Source organism: Gigantopelta aegis, chromosome 15 (genome assembly GCF_016097555.1).
Source record: "Gigantopelta aegis isolate Gae_Host chromosome 15, Gae_host_genome, whole genome shotgun sequence".
Taxonomy (NCBI): Eukaryota; Metazoa; Mollusca; class Gastropoda; order Neomphalida; family Peltospiridae; genus Gigantopelta; species Gigantopelta aegis.
Genome location: NC_054713.1, coordinates 1905547 through 1927588, shown reverse-complemented (window position 1 = coordinate 1927588; position 22042 = coordinate 1905547). Strand labels below are relative to the sequence as shown.

Below are 22042 nucleotides of genomic sequence, written 5' to 3'. Positions count from 1 at the left end.
AAATTGGTGCCACATGTGATCAATATACAGAACTTGACATTATTTTCGCTTCCTATTTATTACACAAGAAGAAATATACCACAAGCGTAACGGTCGAGTGGTTTGTTCTTTCGCAAAATAAACTCATGCAATAAACAGGAAGCAAAAATAACATACGAGAGGTTCTGTTTTTATTACATACCTACTTTTATGTTTTAAATTTTTTTTTTTTAATTTAACGTCATACTCTGCGGCAGCCTTGTGTAATGTTTCAAATACGACATGACGTAATTTATAAATCATATATGACGTCAGTAACTAAAAGGCGATAACGGTTGTAAAAAGAAAAAGGGAATTCCCAATTTAAAAGTTCCGGTCCAGATTGCACATATATGAAATAAATTTATGACATTGTTTCAAAATGTCTTTACCACTATAGTAAGATTGAACAGATATGTAATAAAGTGGAGTCTACGCAGTTTGGATGTTCAATATGTCACCATAGTAAAAGTTTGTTTTGTCTAACGACACCACTAGAGCACATTGATTTTTATTAATCATCAGCTACTGGATGTCAGACATCTGGTAATTTTGACATATAGTCTTAGAGAGGAAACCTGCTACATGTTTTTATTAGTGACAAGGGATCTTTTATATCCACTATGCCACAGACAGGATAACACATACCACAGCCTTTGATATACCAGTCATCATGCAATGGATAGAACGAGAAATTACCAATCAACAAGGATCGATCCTAAACTGACCGCGCATCAACCGAGCACTTCACCACTGGGCTATGATCACCCTAGTAATGCAAAACTATGTACATTTAGATAAGTCATCCATCAAACTCAATAAAAGCTGTTTTTAAAAATATCCCTAAAGAAAGATTAGTATAGATTTAAAATGCATAGTTGAAAATTCATTATAAAGTAAACTTTAAAAATTACTCTAACAAAACATCCTAACGTTTCGTCATCAGGATCCAATTCTACGAAGCGATCTTTAGGTTGCACCCAAACCGAGGCGGTATAGGGTGTGCCCAACATAACCAAGCCCAAGTTAAGTACAATTACAAGTACAAAATTAATGGATTGGTAAGCTGTGTTCAGATTAAAATGACTTGAAATACATTTCTAAATATATTCAAGTCTTTACCAGCTGTTATTAACACTAGAAAGACCTTGGCATGCTCAGAACAGACACTATAGTCGGTTGTACCCATTTTAGTGAGATCTAAAGCTCTGCACAAAGATTGCTTCACTGAAATCCACTAGCCATGGGATCAGTGATTAAAATAATTTACTAGCCATGATTAAAAATTCACTAGCCCTACTTTAATTTAAGTTAACACAATTTTACTAAATGGTAGTAATAATCACATATGTTACCTAAATACAGAGATAGAGATTAAAAACACTAACATTGGTGGGTTGGGGCAGGATATTCATGTTTACAAAATAGACACAACTGCAACATTTGACAAAACATTTAACTGTTTAACTGCAACATTTGACTGTTTAACCGTTAAAGAGCTCTAATCCGATTTTTTACGAATCCCAAAGACTCGTAAAACTGCGTATTAATGCTGTGATTTCCGCACTGCTCTGCACGCACCTTGCTGAAGTATCTCTGCTCCATACAGTCGTAGGCGAGTGGCTCGAAGTCAGCGTAGAACTTGTTGGTGAACAGCTCCTCACGATAGATGAGCTTGGGCAGGTCCCTGACGCCGAACACACAGATGTGATGAACGTATTTTCCAAAACACTGGTGGATCATAATTCCATCGTTGTACACCCAAAGCTTGTATCTGGCCACGAATGGTCGATTTATTTCCTTGGTTTCACCTGTACCTGATCAAAAGAAAAATGTGTTCAACTGATTCATTATAATTCAGGAGTGCAGAAATGGAAAATATTTCACCAGACCGCCGGACTAGAACTGATTAAAACATTTATTTTATTACAATTTTTTTTTTAGTTTATTAACCCCAGAAACAAATTTGGTAGTGTCAGGGTTGCATGGGGCCCTGATATCACTACCTTACAGTCATGTTATATAACAAATATATTTTCATGCATATAGCATGTATATGTAATATATTACACTAATAATAATGGTATGATAATTAATATGAAATGAACTGATTCAAATTTACTAGTCCGCCATTATTTCTACTAGCCCACCAGCCGATAGAACAATATTACTGTTTAACAATATTATAATATATACACGGTCTTCATATATATCTGACAAAAAGCATTATTGAGGAAACTTGGTTTGCTAAGAGATTATGGATCACTGGTCGGTGCAAGTGGTTTACACCTATCCATTGAGCCTTGCGGAGCACTGACTCAGAGTTTGGAGTCGGTAGCTGGATTAAAAATCCCATGCCTCGACTGGGATCCGAACCCAGTACCTATCAGCGGATCCGAACCCAGTACCTATCAGCCTGGAGACCGATGGCTTAACCACTGTGCCACTGAGGCCTGGTTAGCTAAGAGATCAACATCACGTGGCAAACGAAATCAATCACCAAACCTTGATTGACAGCTCAATACATTTTGAAATATTCTGATAAAGACAAAGTATTTCACATTTCTTTACATAAATTTACAAAATACATTGGATTTTTTACTGACATTTGGTGAGTGAGTGAGTACTTTCTGTACCCCTGCTACACAGGGAAAGAAAAAGGAAAGTTTGTTTAAAATATGTCTATTGGCTACATCTAACATATGTTTTGTTTTTTACACACCTGTTGGTGAGAACACCATGCATGATTGTTGATGACACATAGTTGTTTACACACGTACGTGTGTTAACAATTTCAAGACATATGACTGGCTGCTCCTAGGTGATGACCAGGTCAACAATGCCATACATCCAATAAAAAAACATCACAGTGGAAATTGATTACAGACAGTACAGTACAGCAAGGGATCTTTTATATGCACTTTCTCACAGACAGTACAGTACAGCAAGGGATCGTCTATATGCACTTTCTCATAGACAGTACAGTACAGCAAGGGATCGTCTATATGCACTTTCTCATAGACAGTACAGCAAGGGATTGTCTATATGCACTTTGTCATAGACAGGACAGTACAGCAAGGGATCTTTTATATGCACTTTGTCATAGACAGTACAGTGCAGCAAGGATCTTTTATATGCACTTTCTCACAGACAGTACAGTACAGCAAGGGATCGTCTATATGCACTTTCTCATAGACAGTACAGTACAGCAAGGGATCGTCTATATGCACTTTCTCATAGACAGTACAGCAAGGGATTGTCTATATGCACTTTGTCATAGACAGGACAGTACAGCAAGGGATCTTTTATATGCACTTTGTCATAGACAGTACAGTGCAGCAAGGATCTTTTATATGCACTTTGTCATAGACAGTAGAGTGCAGCAAGGGATCTTTTATATGCACTTTCTCACAGACAGTACAGTACAGCAAGGGATCGTCTATATGCACTTTCTCATAGACAGTACAGTACAGCAAGGGATCGTCTATATGCACTTTCTCATAAACAGTACAGTACAGCAAGGGATCGTCTATATGCACTTTCTCATAGACAGTACAGCAAGGGATTGTCTATATGCACTTTGTCATAGACAGGACAGTACAGCAAGGGATCTTTTATATGCACTTTGTCATAGACAGTACAGTGCAGCAAGGATCTTTTATATGCACTTTGTCATACACAGTAGAGTGCAGCAAGGGATCTTTTATATGCACTTTCTCACAGACAGTACAGTACAGTACAGTACAGTACAGCAAGGGATCTTTTATATGCACTTTCTCATAGACAGTAGAGTGCAGCAAGGGATCTTTTATATGCACTTTCTCACAGACAGTACAGTACAGTACAGCAAGGGATCTTTTATATGCACTTTCTCACAGACAGTACAGTACAGCAAGGGATGGTCTATATGCACTTTGTCATAGACAGTACAGTACAGCAACAGTCCTTGCCTTTTGAAAAACAAAGGCGAGTGAAACATCGCACACGTCAAAATGCTAAGGTGGGTGAAAATCAAGCATTATTAATTTAGTAATTGGTACATGTAAATGCAGAGACATATGTTGCAAAAATGAACCAATAAACCAATAATGTTTTCTTCTAATTTTATGTTGTTTGGTTCATTAGTGTAGTTTTTCAGGAATGAAGTTATAGTTTATTAAAAAGTTTCAGGAGTGGTACTGTAGAAATATAATTTTATGACATATACACTGATGCTGACCATTCAATTTTTTAATTACAATATGTACTATTCCGATAATTTGATGCACACAATTATATATATACCTATTCAGTATTAGATGGTTTGATGGACATGCAGTTAAACATATATAGGAATCAACTTGTCTTGAATTTCATTATTATGTACAACGAACATGATTAGGATAGTTGGGATGGGAAAAAACACTGGTTCCGAGGAGGTGGTTCATGAACTATGAACCATGCATATCAGGTGTGCACTACTGACTCATTATTAAAACATTTAAAAAAAAAAAAAAAATTGAAACGTGGGCCTACAATTATTTCAATTGATAGTGTTAGTTGGGACACTGACGTTCACGTGACATTTTTAATTCAACAATTACGCAACCAATCTGCCTCCCTCAACATTTTGTAACACGTCATTTAATCTACCGTTATGAACAGCTCTGACAGCATTACGTCATTGATCTAGAACGGTCCCAATGTCGTTAATAACAAAATACACACTCTGAAAAAAATCTGTCATTGCAAAGGATTTTATTCCAAAATGTGGGATGCCATAATAAAAATAATAAAAAACCCCATACTTTTAGACACCATCATCAATGTGTAATAAGTTGTCAAGTAGACCAGCATGTGTGTGCAGAATTCTAGAGTAAAAATAATCTGACCCCGATAGCTCTGATTGGTCAATATGCCACAGACTGTTGCGCATCAAATCATGTTCCAGTCACATGGTCTGTCACTTTCTAACAAACACTTTTTTTTTTTTAAATAGCTGGAAATGATCATTGATTACTGTTACTATAGTGTGTACATATATACATATCTAAATAACATAATATGCACATTCATTACCTCTGGCTGAAATACAAATATTTTAAAGTTTTATTTGATTTTTTTTAAAGATAAAAAAGAAAGATAATAGACGTAAAAAAAATACCTAGGCTTATTCCTACATACTTATTATCATTTCTTTTCATTCTTTTTATTATTCCATTTAAAAAAATTTTTTTTTAAAAGAAAGTATAAAATTACACGATTGCCATTTTCGGGACCTTACGTAAGCTTTGTAGGCCAACAGTTATGAACTAATCGAGACAATTGTACCGACTTCGCTGATTTCCATAATGAATTCATTTGTGTAGTCTACAGATGCCACTATTTAATTCAATCCCATTTCTCTTTTTGTCATAACTATATGAACAGTATAAATGAGTTATCCTTATCAGACCTTGTGATCTGTTACTTTACAGAAGTGGACTGTTTCTAATTAATAATAAATTAAATAGGCAAAGAATTTTGATAGGATTGGTACGTCTTCGAAGATGTCTATTAAACCTGTGTTTTCCGATTTGTATAGCAAAGATAAGTACCAGTCATATATTAAAATCTTGCATGGACCCTACCGTTCTCATAAAAAATAATTCTGATATTATTAAACGGATCTTTCTATCAGCTACATTAGGTAAATAGTGGCAATCAATATACAAAATTATTTTATGTGCGCTGTTTGTTAAGTGTAACGAGCATTATTTTTCACACTCGCCAGATTGAAATTACGTATGTACAAGGTCTGCAGCAAGGGATCGTCTATATGCACTTTCTCATAGACAGTACAGTACAGTACAGCAAGGGATCGTCTATATGCACTTTCTCATAGACAGTACAGTACAGTACAGCAAGGGATCTTTCATATGCACTTTGTCACAGACAGGACAGTATATAATGATTAAGAATGGGCGAAGATGAAAATATAGCCAGCTACAATTGTCGTACTATAGCTAGCTCTGGGCGAGCAGAACATTTCACCAAATTATTTATTACATATACATTTCAAAAATCGCAGAAATCCACCGTTATTTTAAAACAAAAAAATCTTCACATGAAAATTATTTTGCCAATTTAAAATAAAATTCGGCAATTGTTTTCAGTTTTTGCACATAGTAGTGCTAGCATTTATTAACTACCAGCTAATATTAATCAATCAGGAACAAGCTTTCAACCACATATTAAATGGTAGGGTTGTCAACATGTACAAATTAATTATAAAAATATCACCATTGGTCGGGAAGCACATCTATTCTTTGTACCCCTTTACCTGGTGAACATTTATTAAAAAGTGCTGGCTGTAACATACTTATGACATCTCTGTGACCTCTGCTATATCTTAGTGACCATTTGGTCGGGAAGCATATCTATTCTTTGTACCCCTTTACCTGGTGAACATTTATTAAAAAGTGCTGGCTGTAACATACTTATGACATCTCTGTGACCTCTGCTATATCTTAGTGACCATTTGGTCGGGAAGCATATCTATTCTTTGTACCCCTTTACCCGGTGAACATTTATTAAAAAGTGCTGGCTGTAACATACTTATGACATCTCTGTGACCTCTGCTATATCTTAGTTACAGCCCTTGAAATCCGGACAATTTTGCAACAACAGTAAAGTGCCATTGCAAATTAATTTTACCACGGAATTGCATTGGCATTTAAAGAAGTGCATACTACAAACCGATGGGTGTTAATATATGGTTCACATACATGAGTAAGGTTGATTTTTAAATGTGTCCAAGATTTTAAAAGTATTCAAAATGTATTAAAAATAATCTAAACACAAACTTTGAAGTCTTTCCATACATGTCTGAATTGAGTTACCTGGGCCATGTTGCCTATGACATTTTTTCCTCTCAGTTTTACAGCGGCATGAAACTGCTGTCGGCAATAAATTTCACAATAACTTTTGTAGTGGCATTGGCAATTGCCGCCACAAATTTCAAGGACTATATTGTAATATGTACCATTATATGTGCCAGGTATGTTTAACTGTGAGTTGTGGTTCAGTGTTGAGAAGAATGTTTCATCTGGTATAATGGTCTTCTTCACCCAGGCCAAGAGGTCGAGTCCGACAGTCGAGTTCACTGCGTACGTGACGAAGTCTCGGTTAGCCACAATGTGAACGGCCCCTTTCACCGGTGTCAGTCCATGAGGCAGCTTCCCCGCCGATCCCCACCTTTGCTTTCGGTCAGGAATACTGTTCATCAAATAGTAATATGAACAAATTTCGGTCAGGAATACAGTCTACAAACTGATATCACTAGTATCCTATATATATGTTCTTAACAGTCTACAAACTGACATCACTAGTATCCTACATACTTAACAGTCTACAAACTGACATCACTAGTATCCTGCATACTTAACAGTCTACAAACTGACAGCACTAGTATCCTACGTACTTAACAGTCTACAAACTGACATCACTAGTATCCTATGTACTTAAGAGTCTACAAATTGACATCACTAGTATCCTATATATATGCACTTAACAGTCTACAAACCTACATCACTAGTATCTTTTGTACTTAACAGTCTACAAACTGACATCACTAGTATCCTATGTACTTAACAGTCTACAAATTGACATCACTAGTATCCTATATATATATGCACTTAATAGTCTACAAACCTACATCACTAGTATCTTTTGTACTTAACAGTCTACAAACTGATATCAACAGTATCCTACGTACTTAACAGTCTAGAAACTGATATCACCAGTATCCTACGTAGTTAACAGTCTACAAATTGACATCACTAGTATCCTACATACATAACAGTCTACAAACTGACATCACTAGTATCCTATGTACTTAACAATCTACAAACCGACATCACTAGTGTATACTTAACAGTCTACAAACCTACACCACTAGTATCTTTTGTACTTAACAGTCTACAAACTGACATCACTAGTATCCTATGTACTTAACAGTCTACAAATTGACATCACTAGTATCCTATATATATGCACTTAACAGTCTACAAACCTACATCACTAGTATCTTTTGTACTTAACAGTCTACAAACTGATATCAACAGTATCCTACTTGTACGTACTTAACAATCTACAAATTGATATCACCAGTATCCTACGTAGTTAACAGTCTACAAACTGACATCACTAGTATCCTACGTACATAACAGTCTACAAACTGACATCACTAGTGCATACTTAACAGTCTACAAACTGACATCACTAGTGCATACTTAACAGTCTACAAACTGACATCACTAGTATCCTATGTACTTAACAGTCTACAAATTAACATCACCAGTATCCTACATACTTAACAGTCTACAAATTGACATCACCAGTATCCTACGTACTTAACAGTCTACAAACTGACATCATTAGTGCATACTTAACAGTCTACGAAAACTGACATCACTAGTATCCTATGTACTTAACAGTCTACAAACTGATATCACCAGTATCCTATGTACTTAACAGTCTACAAACGACATCACTAGTGTCCTGCATACTTAACAGTCTACAAAGCGACATCACTAGTGTCCTGCATACTTAACAGTCTACAAAGCGACATCACTAGTGTCCTGCATACTTAACAGTCTACAAAGCGACATCACTAGTGTCCTGCATACTTAACAGTCTACAAACCGACATCACTAGTGTCCTGCATACTTAACAGTCTACAAACCGACATCACTAGTGTCCTGCATACTTAACAGTCTACAAACCGACATCACTAGTATCTTAACAGGGCTTCTAGAATTTCTATAAAATCCACTAACCATGGGATCAGTGATTTAAAAAATGTACTAGCCACAATTAAAAATTCACTATCCCTACATAACTTTAAGCAGCGACAGAAATAAGTGGAATTTTTCATTTGTCCACCGGACAAGTACATCAAAAAATCTACTTGTCCAGCAATGTTTTCACTTGTCCAAATAAATGTTTTGTTTTATTAAAGTACAGGGACTGTATGTTTGGTTGCTCAAAATTAAACTGCATTAAAAAGTTTTACTTGTCCACTGGACAACCATTTAGGTACATTTTGATTGTCCGAGTGGATTTTCACTTGTCAGGACAAACGAACAAGTGCTTATTTTATTAAATAACAGTAATAATTTGATATATGTCACCTATAGAGGGAGATAGAGCTCAAAAACACTAACATTGGGGGGGGGGGGGGGGGGGGTTGGGTGAGCGCAGGACATTCATATTTACAAAATAGACTTAACTGCAACATTTGACAACAAAAATATTCACTAGCCGTCGGGCATGGCATAGTAGTTATTTACTGGCCCAACATAGAATATCACTAGCCATGGGATTGGAGCTACCATACTCTAGAATACCTGATGTTACCTACTTTACGGTTGTCCCTTCTATGTCGTTGGCCCCACCATACACGTTGAGGATCTGCACGAGCTCTCTGTTGGTCTTTAGAGGGAACTCCTGGCCCGTCAGGTTGATGAAGTACCTCCAGCTCGGACGCTTCAGCAGGTCACTGATGCAGATCAGCTCGGGCTCGAGGACTGTGAACGTTCCCCAGATGACGCTCACCGACCTGGACGACAGGAAGACATTATCGAAGCAGTCGGCAATCCCCTTGACACCGTCCCTGAAATCGGTGGCGGCCTTCGAGTCCACATGGATGCAGTAGAAGTTGGAGGGCCGGTAGATCACCCGGAGCAGGCGTTCCATCTGTTCTATGTCTCGGTACACGAGGATGCTGAATGCGATGGGGAGAGCCGATTCGGCATCCGAAATGGTCATGATATATTGGCGATCTCGGATGAATGCGGCACAGTTTTTCGTCCACGTCACGTACTGAGTCGGGGTGGAAGGAACGTACTTCCAATGATTTGACAGATCCATAGTGGCTGACTGGACAGCTTCATTTCCCTCAAACAGACCCACACAGCTGATCTAGAGGTGCATACATACATACATACATAAATATATAAAATGACAAATTTGTAAAATAGTTTTTAAATATTTAAATGAGTATATGCATATGACAAAAAAAAGAGAGTACAAATTAATGAAAATATGTTTTTAAAAGATTAGTCTAGCTGAATATGACAAAAAGTTTTATAAGCATGAGTATTGGTGAAATTTGATAAAGTATTTAATATTTATTTTTAATACCCATATGGTTAAAAATATCTTAGTACATATCAGTGATATGTCCCACTTGGCGTTATGCGTAATACTTCGACGTCATCGACTGGCGCACTACAATCTTACAGGAACGTCAACCAAATGAGTTGAGCAATATAAATTGATATCGATTATGGGTAATAAATAGGAAATTAAACTTGCTACCATTTCGTACTTAAGCTTGTGACAATTGGAAATTATTTCACGAGGGACATGAACATGATACACAATGGAAGCTTGTTTAATATCCAATAGATATCTGTTTGAAACCATCTTGGACTTTAGGTTGTGCAGGTCTTGACCGTAACTTTTTTCAGTGGTTGCCAACCAGACTACCAGGTTATAAAATCTGGTAGTCCCCAGTAAAAATTGGTAGCCACATAATTTTAATACATTAAAAAATGAGAGAAATTATTAAAATCATTTATTTTTATTTAAACATGTTTTAGGGTGTTTTTTTTAAATCATGAGAAATATACTGTGAAATATACACTTGTACTTGTTGATTGTGGTGTAACTGGACGTGTAAAACAAATATATACAGATCTAAAACCCTGCCATCAGGCAGGGAACATTTTGTTTTTAAAAATCATGATTAGCAAAACATTTTAGCGAACTGAAAATTTATTAGCAACTACTGTTATTGATGTTTTAAAACTTTGCTAATTATTAATCAAGATTTTAAAAACAAAATGTTCCTTGAGATATGACCCAGGTAACAGGATATATGTGTCGACCCATATTAGTGGTGTTCCAGGGATCGATTATAATCAAAACTTGATCGGTTTGGCTCTTATGATGTGATCACCGATTGTAAAAATCCATAATCGATTATGAGGGAAGATGTTAACTGTAACTGTTCCTCTAGTTTATATGATAAAATTGATGGAAATATTCAGTGGTTTGGGTTTGTTTTCATGAGTACATAAAGAAACATTATATTAAATAGTTAATAAAAGTACAATTAGCCATTTGCAGACTGCACGTGACAATAGGTACATGGTCCTTATAATTCAAAGTCTTCTCACAGTTATGGAATTCTAACCGATGGTGTAATCGAAAGTTGATCAGTTGATGCATGCCAACTGATTATAACCGATGATGGATGATGAAATCCTGACCGATTCCCATCACTAACCCTTATCTGTGGGGACCTGTCAACAACCTCTGCAAGACGGCAAACTTCATCGCCACATCGGGATCACTGATATGACAGCCGTAAAAAGATTGAATGCAGAAGAAGAAATAAGGAATTAGGAAGGAAGGAAATGTTTTATTTAACGACACACTTAACACATTTTATTTACGCTTATTTGGCGTCGGACATATGGTTAAGGACCACACAGATATTGAGGGAGGAAACCTGCTGTCGCCCCGTATCATTAAACCCCATACCCAGAGCTAGCCCTGTTTTAGAGATCCATACCATGTGGTTAACAAGGATGTTTCCGGTTCCGTTTGGATCCTGGCTGTAATACTTCCAGCCCCACGGAACGACTTGGTGCAGGTCCATTGACGAGAACGTGTACACCACGTACAGAACCACGGCCAAGAGCAGAACACACAGAAACCATCTTTTTATAACCCTGGAGGAAAATGTTTATGTAAGATAAAAAACGATAAATCTACAAACGTATTGAACATTACAAACAGGGGTTCATCAGTTCAATTTAACTAGTTTAGCGTGCTCATGTATCACTGGGGTTTCCAACATGCCCATCCCGAGTCCGGCCTCCGATAAGATCGGGGGCTGTGGCTTGACTCATGACAGGAACAGGAGTTCATCATTATTAGGAAAAAAAACAATTGGTCTCTAGTCAGACGACAGTTCCAGAATTGATGCAGTGATGCAACTTTTTCTTTTTTTTAAAGCATGGATTGCACAGAAAAGGCGGGTATATTTGATACCGAAATATCAGAATTGAAATCAGAATGCACGTCCTAGTTAATGCACGATGGCATTTTGGCTCCAAATGCGATTTTACATTATAGCAAGAAAGATTCGACAACAATCTACGTCACACCTGATCTGTCTTTGTCATCAGCAAAACCAAGGGGCTGTAGAAAAATCCACTATGTAAGATTTCCACATGAACGCGTTAAAATGCATGTGCACTTGTACATTACCTTTCATTGATATTTATTAGCCCTCCAGAACCACTAATGTTAAAATCTATACTTACATATTTGATACACAACATCTTTTATTGGTGTATTTTAAGTGGGAGAATGTCCTCGTAACTCTCCATTCCTGAAAAATAATCGGACTCGTTATTAGTGGGCCTCGTCTCCATTATTATTAAAAAAAAATTTATCAATGTGCTCTAGAGGCGTCGTTAAATAAAACAAACTTTACTTTTTACTTTCCATTATTTTTCAGGAGTGGAGAGTTACTCGGACGTTCCACTATACGTAATATAGGATTACAAAATATTAAAAGATGAAAAATGTTCTACGGAATATCATCTTCAATATGTGTACAACATTTAAAAAGAGTATCTACACATGTACTCTAGTTATAATGTCTATTCAAAAGTACATATGCATTCCATATATGGCAGTCTTCCATCAAGGCAACCGTACATTGCATTTCATATGGTGTTCTCTGTGAAAAGCTAATTTAGCACTGCTGCAGGTTTCAGATCTCCTTGAGGTTGCTCACGGTAGACTGATTGGCTGAACACTACAAGAAAGTTTGTTTTGTTTAACGAAATCACTAGAGCACATTGATTTATTAATCATCGGCTACTGGGTTTCAAACATTTGGTAATTCTGACTCGTAGTCATCAGAGGAAACCCGCTACATTTTTCATAATGAAGCAAGGAATCTTTTATATGCATTTTCTCCACAGACAGGAAAGCACATACCACAACCTTTGTCTTAAGAGAGGAAACATGACACATTGTTTTTATTAGTAGAAAGGGATCTTTTTACACCATCCCACATACAGGATAGCACATACCACAGCCGTTGATATACCAGTCATGGTGCACTGGCTGGAACATGAAATAGCCCAATGACGGGGACCAATGATGGGGACCAATCCCAAACTGACAGTGCATCAAATGGACGCTATACCACTGGGCTACGTCCTGGCCCCTGATGAACAGTGAATTCACTTCTCTAAAAACGGTCAGAACGATACTAACTTACAGGTATGTTCATGCAGTAAATTTACCATATCACTTACAGGTGTGTTCATGCAGTAAAGTTACCATATCACTTACAGGTATGTTCATGCAGTAAATTTACCATATCACTTACAGGTGTGTTCATGCAGTAAAGTTACCATATCACTTACAGGTATGTCCATGCAGTAAATTTACCATATCACTTACAGGTATGTCCATGCAGTAAATTTACCATATCACTTACAGGTATGTTCATGCAGTAAATTTACCATATCACTTACAGGTGTGTCCATGCAGTAAATTTACCATATCACTTACAGGTGTGTCCATGCAGTAAATTTACCATATCACTTACAGGTGTGTCCATGCAGTAAATTTACCATATCACTTACAGGTGTGTCCATGCAGTAAATTTACCATATCACTTACAGGTGTGTCCATGCAGTAAATTTACCATATCACTTACAGGTGTGTCCATGCAGTAAAGTTACCATATCACTTACAGGTGTGTTCATGCAGTAAATTTACCATATCACTTACAGGTGTGTCCATGCAGTAAATTTACCATATCACTTACAGGTGTGTCCATGCAGTAAATTTACCATATCACTTACAGGTGTGTCCATGCAGTAAAGTTACCATATCACTTACAGGTGTGTCCATGCAGTAAAGTTACCATATCACTTACAGGTGTGTCCATGCAGTAAAGTTACCATATCACTTACAGGTGTGTCCATGCAGTAAAGTTACCATATCACTTACAGGTGTGTCCATGCAGTAAAGTTACCATACCACTTACAGGTGTGTCCATGCAGTAAAGTTACCATACCACTTACAGGTGTGTCCATGCAGTAAAGTTACCATATCACTTACAGGTGTGTCCATGCAGTAAAGTTACCATATCACTTACAGGTGTGTCCATGCAGTAAAGTTACCATATCACTTACAGGTGTGTCCATGCAGTAAAGTTACCATGTCACTTACAGGTGTGTCCATGCAGTAAAGTTACCATGTCACTTACAGGTGTGTCCATGCAGTAAAGTTACCATATCACTTACAGGTGTGTCCATGCAGTAAAGTTACCATATCACTTACAGGTGTGTCCATGCAGTAAAGTTACCATATCACTTACAGGTGTGTCCATGCAGTAAAGTTACCATATCACTTACAGGTGTGTCCATGCAGTAAAGTTACCATATCACTTACAGGTGTGTCCATGCAGTAAAGTTACCATATCACTTACAGGTGTGTCCATGCAGTAAAGTTACCATATCACTTACAGGTGTGTCCATGCAGTAAAGTTACCATATCACTTACAGGTGTGTCCATGCAGTAAAGTTACCATATCACTTACAGGTGTGTCCATGCAGTAAAGTTACCATATCACTTACAGGTGTGTCAGGTGTGTCCATGCAGTAAAGTTACCATATCACTTACAGGTGTGTCCATGCAGTAAAGTTACCATATCACTTACAGGTGTGTCCATGCAGTAAAGTTACCATATCACTTACAGGTGTGTCCATGCAGTAAAGTTACCATATCACTTACAGGTGTGTCCATGCAGTAAAGTTACCATATCACTTACAGGTGTGTCCATGCAGTAAAGTTACCATATCACTTACAGGTGTGTCCATGCAGTAAAGTTACCATATCACTTACAGGTGTGTCCATGCAGTAAAGTTACCATATCACTTACAGGTGTGTCCATGCAGTAAAGTTACCATATCACTTACAGGTGTGTCCATGCAGTAAAGTTACCATATCACTTACAGGTGTGTCCATGCAGTAAAGTTACCATATCACTTACAGGTGTGTCCATGCAGTAAAGTTACCATATCACTTACAGGTGTGTCCATGCAGTAAAGTTACCATATCACTTACAGGTGTGTCCATGCAGTAAAGTTACCATATCACTTACAGGTGTGTCCATGCAGTAAAGTTACCATATCACTTACAGGTGTGTCCATGCAGTAAAGTTACCATATCACTTACAGGTGTGTCCATGCAGTAAAGTTACCATATCACTTACAGGTGTGTCCATGCAGTAAAGTTACCATATCACTTACAGGTGTGTCCATGCAGTAAAGTTACCATATCACTTACAGGTGTGTCCATGCAGTAAAGTTACCATATCACTTACAGGTGTGTCCATGCAGTAAAGTTACCATATCACTTACAGGTGTGTCCATGCAGTAAAGTTACCATATCACTTACAGGTGTGTCCATGCAGTAAAGTTACCATATCACTTACAGGTGTGTCCATGCAGTAAAGTTACCATATCACTTACAGGTGTGTCCATGCAGTAAAGTTACCATATCACTTACAGGTGTGTCCATGCAGTAAAGTTACCATATCACTTACAGGTGTGTCCATGCAGTAAAGTTACCATATCACTTACAGGTGTGTCCATGCAGTAAAGTTACCATATCACTTACAGGTGTGTCCATGCAGTAAAGTTACCATATCACTTACAGGTGTGTCCATGCAGTAAAGTTACCATATCACTTACAGGTGTGTCCATGCAGTAAAGTTACCATATCACTTACAGGTGTGTCCATGCAGTAAAGTTACCATATCACTTACAGGTGTGTCCATGCAGTAAAGTTACCATATCACTTACAGGTGTGTCCATGCAGTAAAGTTACCATATCACTTACAGGTGTGTCCATGCAGTAAAGTTACCATATCACTTACAGGTGTGTCCATGCAGTAAAGTTACCATATCACTTACAGGTGTGTCCATGCAGTAAAGTTACCATATCACTTACAGGTGTGTCCATGCAGTAAAGTTACCATATCACTTACAGGTGTGTCCATGCAGTAAAGTTACCATATCACTTACAGGTGTGTCCATGCAGTAAAGTTACCATATCACTTACAGGTGTGTCCATGCAGTAAAGTTACCATATCACTTACAGGTGTGTCCATGCAGTAAAGTTACCATATCACTTACAGGTGTGTCCATGCAGTAAAGTTACCATATCACTTACAGGTGTGTCCATGCAGTAAAGTTACCATATCACTTACAGGTGTGTCCATGCAGTAAAGTTACCATATCACTTACAGGTGTGTCCATGCAGTAAAGTTACCATATCACTTACAGGTGTGTCCATGCAGTAAAGTTACCATATCACTTACAGGTGTGTCCATGCAGTAAAGTTACCATATCACTTACAGGTGTGTCCATGCAGTAAAGTTACCATATCACTTACAGGTGTGTCCATGCAGTAAAGTTACCATATCACTTACAGGTGTGTCCATGCAGTAAAGTTACCATATCACTTACAGGTGTGTCCATGCAGTAAAGTTACCATATCACTTACAGGTGTGTCCATGCAGTAAAGTTACCATATCACTTACAGGTGTGTCCATGCAGTAAAGTTACCATATCACTTACAGGTGTGTCCATGCAGTAAAGTTACCATATCACTTACAGGTGTGTCCATGCAGTAAAGTTACCATATCACTTACAGGTGTGTCCATGCAGTAAAGTTACCATATCACTTACAGGTGTGTCCATGCAGTAAAGTTACCATATCACTTACAGGTGTGTCCATGCAGTAAAGTTACCATATCACTTACAGGTGTGTCCATGCAGTAAAGTTACCATATCACTTACAGGTGTGTCCATGCAGTAAAGTTACCATATCACTTACAGGTGTGTCCATGCAGTAAAGTTACCACATCACTTACAGGTGTGTCCATGCAGTAAAGTTACCACATCACTTACAGGTGTGTCCATGCAGTAAAGTTACCACATCACTTACAGGTGTGTCCATGCAGTAAAGTTACCACATCACTTACAGGTGTGTCCATGCAGTAAAGTTACCACATCACTTACAGGTGTGTCCATGCAGTAAAGTTACCACATCACTTACAGGTGTGTCCATGCAGTAAAGTTACCACATCACTTACAGGTGTGTCCATGCAGTAAAGTTACCACATCACTTACAGGTGTGTCCATGCAGTAAAGTTACCACACCACTTACAGGTGTGTCCATGCAGTAAAGTTACCATATCACTTACAGGTGTGTCCATGCAGTAAAGTTACCATATCACTTACAGGTGTGTTCATGCAGTAAAGTTACCATATCACTTACAGGTGTGTTCATGCAGTAAATTTACAATATCACTTACAGTATGTTCATGCAGTAAATTTACAATATCACTTACAGGTATGTTCATGCAGTAAAGTTACAATATCACTTACATGTATTTTCATGCAGTAAAGTTACAATATCACTTACATGTATGTTCATGCAGTAAATTTACAATATCACTTACAGGTATGTTCATGCAGTAAAGTTACAATATCACTTACAGGTCTGTTCATGCAGTAAAGTTACAATATCACTTACATGTGTGTTCATGCAGTAAATTTACAATATCACTTACAGGTGTGTTCATTCAGTAAAGTTACCATACCACTTACAGGTGTGTTCATGCAGTAAATTTACAATATCACTTACAGTATGTTCATGCAGTAAATTTACAATATCACTTACAGGTATGTTCATGCAGTAAAGTTACAATATCACTTACATGTATTTTCATGCAGTAAAGTTACAATATCACTTACAGGTATGTTCATGCAGTAAAGTTACAATATCACTTACATGTATGTTCATGCAGTAAATTTACCATATCACTTACAGGTATGTTCATGCAGTAAAGTTACAATATCACTTACAGGTATGCAGTAAAATTACCATATCACTTACAGGTATGTTCATGCAGTAAAGTTACCATATCACTTACAGGTGTGTTCATGCAGTAAAGTTACAATATCACTTACAGGTTTGTTCATGCAGTAAATTTACATTATCACTTACATGGTGATTACATGTAAACAAATTACGATGACCTGAATTAATTTAAATACATTATATATAACCTATACATGGGTTACGCAATTTTCATTTGTCAGAACCCCTGCACCCTCAGATTTTCTTTTTCTTAAAGATATTTTCTGGAGAGCATGACCTGAAACCCCCTAGAAACTTTGCCTTCACAGTTGAGACAAGCCCCCCCCCCCCCCCCCCCCCCCCGCATAATTACTACATGCCCTGATTTGCTTGTTGTACGAGTTGCATGTTCAGGAATTTATTATTATTACTATTATATTTTTTTTTTTTTTTTTTGTGGGGGGGTGGGGTAGTCTGAGTACTCTGACTGAAAGAGCAAGCCATACATGTGTACAATTATGACGCCCTCAGTATGGCCAAAGAATACTATATCAAAAATACGCAATCTGTGCCTACCAAATGGTAGTCAAAGATTCCCGCTCTAATACAACAACAATCCATGAGAGGATAACAGCTGATCCGAGGAGAATTCCCACCCCTGAAGGAAGAAAATGTTTTATTTGACGATGCACTCAACACATTTTATTTATGGTTATATGGTGTCAGACATATGGTTAAGAACCACACAGATATTGAGAGAGGAAATCTGCTGTTGTCATTTCATGGGCTACTCTTTCCGATTAGCAGCAAGGGATCTGTTATATTCACCATCTCACAGACAGGGTAGTACATACCACAGTCTTTGATATACAAGTCATGGTGCACTGGCTGAAACGAGAAATAGCCCAATGGGCCCACCAACGGGAATGGATCTCACACCATCTGTGCATCAAGCGAACGCTATACCACTGGGGTACATCCCGCCACGGAACAAGAAGAAACCCCAATTAGTTGAATGGAACCACTGAGCTTCCATCCTGCAATGCAAGCAACGCTCAACCGACTGAGCTAAATCTCACCCCCTGACCGTAAGAGTTAAAAGTTTTTGTTTGTTTAACGACACCACTAGAGTACATTGATTAATTAATCATTGGCTATCGGATGTCAAACATTTGGTAATTCTGACTCGTAGTCATCAGAGGAAACCCGCTACATTTTCCCTAATAAGCAAGGAATCTTTTATATTCAGTTTCCCACGGACAGGAAAGCACATACCACTACCTTTGTCTAGTTGTGGTGCACTGGTTGGAACAAGAAAAACACCAATCTGCTGAATGGATCCACCGTAGTGTTTCGATCCTGCAACGCAAGCACCTCAAGCGAGCACTCAACCGACTGAGGTCAATCCCGCGTCTGCACGTAAGAGAGCAAGACGGAGGTGTGGACAGTTATGACTCTCTTATAACGGTCCACATGTCCGTCTGGCTCTCTTACGTGCAGGGTACTCGGGACTGTCAGAAGGGCCGTAGTAAGTGTGGTGTTAAGAAAAGTATGGAGTTAACGTTCCCCGCGCACTAGGTACAGTACTCGGGTTACACTGAATCTGATCAATGTATGTGCCTTCATCGCATAAACTAACATTTTAATGCGATGGTTTCACATAAACACGTTCAATACAACAAATTACCGTTATTATTATGCTTTTGTTCCAATTCGTTTTTCCAATCTAAAACTGTATTCAAAACATTTAACAGAGGCCCCCACCGCCATCCAACTGTAACACTAGCCGACTCAAGCTAGGAAATCCGCATAATCTGGCGGATGCTGGAACATAATTTCCGCCATAGAAAGTCACATGACAAGGGTAACGTGACCTAAAAGAACTCCGATCGTTATCGTTTTGTACATATTTTATTCAAGCAAACGCGTGTGCGGTGTAGACCTATGTTGGTGTGTGTGTGTGTGTGTGTGTGTGTGTGTGTGTGCGGTGTAGACCTATGTTGGTGTGTGTGTGTGTGTGTGTGTGTGTGTGCGTGTGCGGTGTAGACCTATGTTGGTGTGTGTGTGTGTGTGTGTGTGTGTGTACGTGTGCGGTGTAGACCTATGTTGGTGTGTGTGTGTGTGTGTGTGTGTGTGTGTGTGTGTGTGTTAAACTCCTGCTACAAACAAGTAATTGTCTTTATATATATCGTACGTTGCTTTGTTTCTCTGAGGGACCGGTTTCGGTGGATGCGTCGATTTCTTATATCGTTGACTTTTCTGTGGGTAAAATAAACAAATCGTGGGCTGAGAATAACAAAGTCCTATGCAGTGGCGAATCCACAAATCAATTTTTTTTTTTTTGGGGGGGGGGGAGGTTTGGAGGGGGATCGTAAAAAAATGAAAATTAATATATAATAAAATTATAACTGTCGCAAAATTTAGGGGGTGGGGGGATGGGGGGAGCCGGGCCCCTGAGGTCCCCCTAGATCCACCTGTGCTATGTGCAAATTAAAAATAATAAATATATTTTTTTGCTTATATGGTACAAAATCATATTCTCTACCTGGGAAACTATCATAAAACGTGTATGCTACTTTAAGGGAACATTATTATATAAAGATAATTACAGAGTTTTATCTGTCATTCTGTTACATTTTAAGAATTACAAAGTCATAGATCTATCTGCATTAACCAATGAAAACCATAACTTATGTTTGACGTGCTAAGGTTTGACACTGCTACAACGTTGGCCATTGTGTTGCAGCGACAATAATATAGATCATTCTGTCGTATAGTTTGACACTGCTACAACGTTGGCCATTGTGTTGCAGCGGCAATAATATAGATCATTCTGTCGTATAGTCTAATTTCAAGAACATTTTATGACGATATTTGAACTAAAGTACTTTTGAATATAGTTCTAAATATTCCACTATGATAATATTTAAAATGAATAACTGCCCACACATGAGAAATCATTGGAAAGAGAGTGAAATATTCTAGAAAATAAAAACACCCATCCCATAAAACCATCAAGAACAACATATTCAGTGTATTAAAGTTGCATTTTGTGATTGTGAAAATCCCAAGGGATGTTTCTTTCTTTGTGATGTAACTCTTCCCCTTAGGCTCCAGACCTGAGGAACAGACAGACCAAACATTTTAGGTTCTTTGTGTATGCATATTACTGACAGCAGTGCTTTGAAAGCCATTTTATGCCAACTAAATCGTAGTATATATCGAAAGCGAGTTTGATACGTTTTTAAACAACGAGTTGTGAGATAAATGGCACCTAACGAACACGAATGTATTATTCTATTTCTTACATATCCTCAAAAACCAGGTTTTAAGCAAATTAAAAAAAAACAAATTCACTAAAAGATATTTACAACCCTTTGCACTGGTAGCTGACGTACGCGTCACAGACACATGATTATCAGGTTAACTATACGTCACAGTGTAATTGATTTCCATCGTGTTGTTTTTCATTGGATATATGGCACTGGTGACCTGATCATCACCTAGAAGCAGCCAGTTGTATGTCTTGAAATTGTTAACACACGTACGTGCACGTAAACTTGGTACATGTATGTGTTATCATAAATAACGAATAGTGTTCTCACCAACGGGTGTGTAAGAAACTAAATTATTACATACCTATTCAATATTCCTATTCCCTTTTTAGTTTTACTGGCGTAAGCGCATTTTTATTACTGACGTCATGTATGATTTACAAAATACGTCACGTCGTATTTGAAAATATTACACCAGATTACTGTCGTATTACACCAGATTGCCGCACAGAATGATTTTTAACGTTAAAAAATTCCTTGAAAGGAGGATTTATTAATAAACACAGAACTTCACATATTTTGTTTTCGCTTCCTATTTATTGCACCCGTTTATTTCACACACGAACATACCATATATATATTCTTGCGCAAAATAAACTCGTGCAATAAAAAAGAATTCGAAAACAACGTATGTGAAGTTCTGTATATTTATCACATGGGTTTATGACATGGATATCATCGGTAAGTTATAATTT

General features: G+C 37.7%; 1 protein-coding gene across 1 annotated transcript; it reads right to left on the bottom strand.

The window, feature by feature from the left end:
- Positions 1–329: 329 nt before the first annotated feature.
- LOC121389643 (beta-1,3-galactosyl-O-glycosyl-glycoprotein beta-1,6-N-acetylglucosaminyltransferase-like) lies at positions 330–19841 on the bottom strand. The gene is made up of 6 exons (XM_041521286.1): positions 19700–19841; positions 12378–12445; positions 11621–11780; positions 9401–9960; positions 7022–7254; positions 330–1835 (listed from the first exon to the last, which is right to left on the bottom strand). Coding segments are annotated over exons 2-6 (1281 nt in total). The 5' UTR covers positions 12380–12445; positions 19700–19841; the 3' UTR covers positions 330–1509.
- Positions 19842–22042: the final 2201 nt, after the last annotated feature.